We start from the raw sequence: 4,384 nt of genomic DNA, 5'->3' as shown, positions 1-4,384 counted from the left end.
GGAGATGAGCTCCGCAGGCTCGACTCCCCTGGCCGAGGCGCGAGGCTGCAGGGAGGAAGGACAGAGAGCGTGGAGGAGCACCCGGATCTAAACTCGGCTGAAGCGGGAGTGGCCGGAGCAGGGAGATCGGGGCGGCGGCGCTCCTACCCAGCGGCGGCCGCGGTTGGGTCGCGAGGCTTCATCCCGTGCTGACCTCGCTTCCTGTGGCTAGTTAATTCGTTACAGAAGAACAGTAGTGCTAGATTAATTCCGAAAATGCACTGTGCGATGCATAGTGTGGTTCTTGCACTTCTTTAGTTAGTTATTGTCACCCCAAGAGTGATTTAATAATTTAGGATGGACGAGCTAGTTTTAGTGCCTTTCTTCAAGTGTGCTCTCTCTATATGTTACTCCTACTAGTTAGATCAGTTATTGTTCGTTTGCATCTGTACTTGTTGCTTCGGTGATATTAATGATAGTTTGTTTTTATAGTGAAACGAATGGTGATGTGGATTACTGCAAAGACTAATGACAAAAGTTGGGATGAAACAAACATCAATCCTTACAGCAATTGACGCTAAAAAACAGTAATGACAAACCTTACAGCAACATAAAAAACAGCATATTGGGATGAAACAAACATCAATCCTTACGAATGGTGATGTTGTCTATTCTTCCTTTTCTTTCATGTGGACGAGAGTGTCATTCATAAATTCCTAAATCTGAAGTATTTAGACGCAGTTGGACAGAAACTGAATGAACATTGGACTTGTTTAGCTGACCTACCAAAAGAATGAACAGAAACTGAATATTCAGAATAGACATCAACATTTAGAGAGCACTAAATTATTTAGCAGCTCAAGATACGTTGCATTAGCTGAATTGACAAGAATCAACATTGAGAGAGCTCTGAATTATTCAGCAACTCAAGATACGTTGCCCTGAATCGATAAGAAAATGAATGTAGCACCATGTCCTCAGAAGAACTGGAACATACTAAACGCCAAGCACAGAAGATAGCCTGTGCAAACCAAAAGAATTTGTTGATTAACCAGTTGTCAGGGAGCGACAACCACTAATGTATCCATCAATGCATTCATGCATGCCCTGCTTACTCCTCGTCATCATCGTCGTCGTGGAATCGGAGATGCTTCCCCTCCCGCACCGGCAGGCCCCTCAGCAGCGCGCCATGCTCCGCCGCCGCGTTCTCCACATCCTTCCTTTCCACGATTTCGTCGTCGCTGTTGTAGACGAACCGGGTGTGCCTCCCCTCGAACGGCGGCAGCCCGACCTTCTTCTTCTTCTCCTCGTGCTCGTCAAGCACGGACATCTTGCTCATCCCCTCGCACAGCTCATCAAAGCACTCGTCATCATCTTCTTCTTCCCAGTCCTCCTCCTCGGTATAGTACTGTTGTTCCAGCTCCTCCTCGGTATAGTACTCTTCTTCCAGCTCTCCCACGGTGTCAAGACCCAGCTCCTCTTCGTCCTTCTCGGAGCTGACGTTCACCTGCATGGACCACACCGATGAGCCGTCGTCCTCCGATGATCTGTCGTGACTGCTGCTTCCATGGAATGTGAGGGATGATGAGGCGACCGATCCATCAGTGGTCAGGTCCGATTTCTCGGGGGAGTCGTCGAACACCAGTGCACGGTTCGCCGGTGGATCAGCGATGACCTGCACGACAAGAGGAGCAGCTCAAGACCAGATGCAAAGCTGACAGCACAATTTTTTTTGTTCAGGCATGCATCACACAATCACAACATGCCAGATCAGATCAATGCACCAAATAATCTTGCACCAAAACGCTGATCATATAGGAGTGGTCCTGTGTCATCTAATGTAAAGATAAACACATGATGACAATAAAACATCAAGTGCAACATCAGGGTATGGCACTGGGGAATCAAAAGATGAGACTACAATATTAGGCCAACAGACTTGCACTTAATCTGACATAGCTTAGCTGCCATATGATTCACAGACAGAACTTGAACTCAACATCATGTGACATCTTGCATCCACTCGAGAGTGAAAACACAAGGGACTAACTAGAATATGCATCGGGCTGTGCTAGATCACCCAACTCAACAAGCAACCAACACATGGTTAATCTGAAAGAATTGCTATATCTCACCCAAGTCAACTAGTAACCAAACACATGGTTAGTCTGAAAGGATCGCTATATCACCTAACTCAACTAGTAATCAAACACATGTGTTAATCTGAACGAATTGCTAACACGACACCAAGCTCAGGAATTAAGCAAAACTGTAGAAGTGACCAGAGATTGAAAACAATTATTCTTGGAGCAGTTGCAGAGGGACAAGACAGAAATCAGTACCTGCAGCTTAGGGATGAGCTCCTCCTCCTCGAGGACGCAAGGCATGACGGCGAGGCCATCGGGCAGCAGCAGGGAGGCGGCGGGGCCGGCCCAGAGCTGCGGCGTGTTGGCGGGCGTGGGCGCGAGGAGCTGGGCGGGCGACCTGGCGACGCCGAGCAGCGCGTGGATGCGGAGCGGCTGGATGGCGGCGGCGCCCTCCTCGTCGACCTTCTGCAGGAGCGTCTTGACCTGGCCGCGCAGCAGCGCCTCGCCCGACCCGGGCGTGCAGCGGGGCCTGGCGCGGTTCTTGGCGCCCGCGGTGGAGGCCTGCGGCGTGCCGAGGCCGCCCGCGGCGAGGCCGACGATCGGGGAGTCGTTGGTGATGTCGTGCAGCGCGGCGCGCGGGGGCGCGTCACCGGCGGCGGGCTTCTTGGATCTGCAGGAGGGGTCGGCGGCGGCGGCGCTCTTCTCTGCATCAGAGGGAGAATTGAATTGGGGCCGGTCAGTACTCGGCGAGGGGATCCGCAGAGCAAGAAGCAATCTTGGAGAAAGGGACTCGCGCGAGGGGGGTTGGGTTGAGGGGGAGGAACTCACGGGCGGATGCCGTGGCGGCGGCGGCGAGCGAGCGGGTGATCCTCCTGGTGGACAGCGGCGTCTCCATCGCTGCTGCTGCTTTCTTGCGCGCACGCGAGACGGCGAGGGAGAGGTGTTGCTGAAGCGTAGGAGCGCGAGGAGGGGAGCGGGGGCAGGAAGGAGGCGGCAGCAATCGGAGTTGGGGGAGGAGAGAGAGGCGAGGCGGCTTTAAAGGGTTGGAGGAGGAGGAGAGTACAACGGTAATATGACCGTTGTCTCACGCGGAAGACTATTAGCCGTTGGTTTTGCCGTGGAGGAAAATCGCACGCGCCGTTGCGTGGGCCTTGACTGTATGCCAGAACGGCCCGCTAGTAGGCAACTACGGGTCTACGGCTGGGTTTGTTCGCTTGTTCATTTGCTTTGTGCAGGGGGGCACGTTACACACACGGGCCCATGAAACCTGTCAGATGGAGGACGCTTAGTGCAGGCGCTTTTGACACATTGGACCACTGAAATAGCAAAAAGATCACTTGTGAGTGTAATTGACAAATCTACCGTCGTGGTGGGCCATGCCGCCACCCGCTGTGGAGGCGGACAGTTTTCAATGACACACGTATTTTAGACGGAAGGCTCAAGATGAGCCTGACTTTAAATTAATGAAGGTTCAACTGGCAGAGTACACATAACAAGACCCACACAACACCCTTACTATCATAAGGTTACATGGCACAAGAACAGATGGGAGAAAACACCGTCACATCATGGATACAGGAAGGTCGCGCCCCAACGCAACCTCCAAACATGCATGATCGGCAAGCCCACCCTAGGTCTAAAAGGTAAGATAAAGGAACATAGGCCACCGGCAGCGCTCCTCACGCCGGACGATCCCTGATGGTGGCGTGGAGCGTGCGAAGCCTCCCAATCACCAGCTCCAGCGCCTCACGATCCTGCCGCCTAGCCACTGGCTTCCACACCTGTAGATACAACTGTAGGGATTCGTTGCATAGAAAACAAAAAATTTCCTACCGCGAACATACAATCCAAGCCAAGATGCAATCTAGAAGACGATAGCAACGAGGGAATTATCGAGTCTCACCCTTGAAGAGATTCCAAAGCCTACAAGATGAGGCTCTTGTTGCTGCGGTAGATGTTCACTTGCCGCTTGCAAAAGCGCGTAGAAGATCTTGATCACGGCGCCACGAACGGGCGGCACCTCCGTACTCGGTCACACGTTCGGTTGTTGATGAAGACGACGTCCACCTCCCCGTTCCGGCGGGCGGCGGAAGTAGTAGCTCCTCTTGAATCCGACGGCACGACGGCGTGGTGTCGGTGGTGGTGGAGAAACCCGGCGGAGCTTCGCTAAGCGTGCGGGATGTGGTGGAGGAGAGAGGGCCGCTAGGGTTTGGGAGAGGGGGGCGCCGGCCACTAAGGGGTGCGGCCACCTTGTGGTCTTGGGGTGGCCGGCCACCTCCCCTTGGCCCCTCATTATATAGGTGGAAGCCCCAAGTGTT

At 53.3% G+C, this 4,384-nt stretch overlaps 1 protein-coding gene across 1 annotated transcript; it reads right to left on the bottom strand.

Annotated features, from left to right (window-relative positions):
• Window positions 1-836: 836 nt before the first annotated feature.
• On the bottom strand, window positions 837-2,961 carry LOC124650222. The gene is made up of 3 exons (XM_047189778.1): window positions 2,895-2,961; window positions 2,322-2,770; window positions 837-1,654 (listed from the first exon to the last, which is right to left on the bottom strand). Exons 1-3 carry the CDS (start codon window positions 2,959-2,961, stop codon window positions 1,091-1,093), a joined length of 1,080 nt encoding a protein of 359 aa, XP_047045734.1. The 3' UTR covers window positions 837-1,090.
• Between the last annotated feature and the right edge of the window lie 1,423 nt (window positions 2,962-4,384).

Source organism: Lolium rigidum, chromosome 4, assembly GCF_022539505.1.
Source record: "Lolium rigidum isolate FL_2022 chromosome 4, APGP_CSIRO_Lrig_0.1, whole genome shotgun sequence".
NCBI lineage: Eukaryota > Viridiplantae > Streptophyta > Magnoliopsida > Poales > Poaceae > Lolium > Lolium rigidum.
Note: the sequence above shows the minus strand (reverse complement) of the source record. Positions and strands in the feature narration are given on the sequence as shown.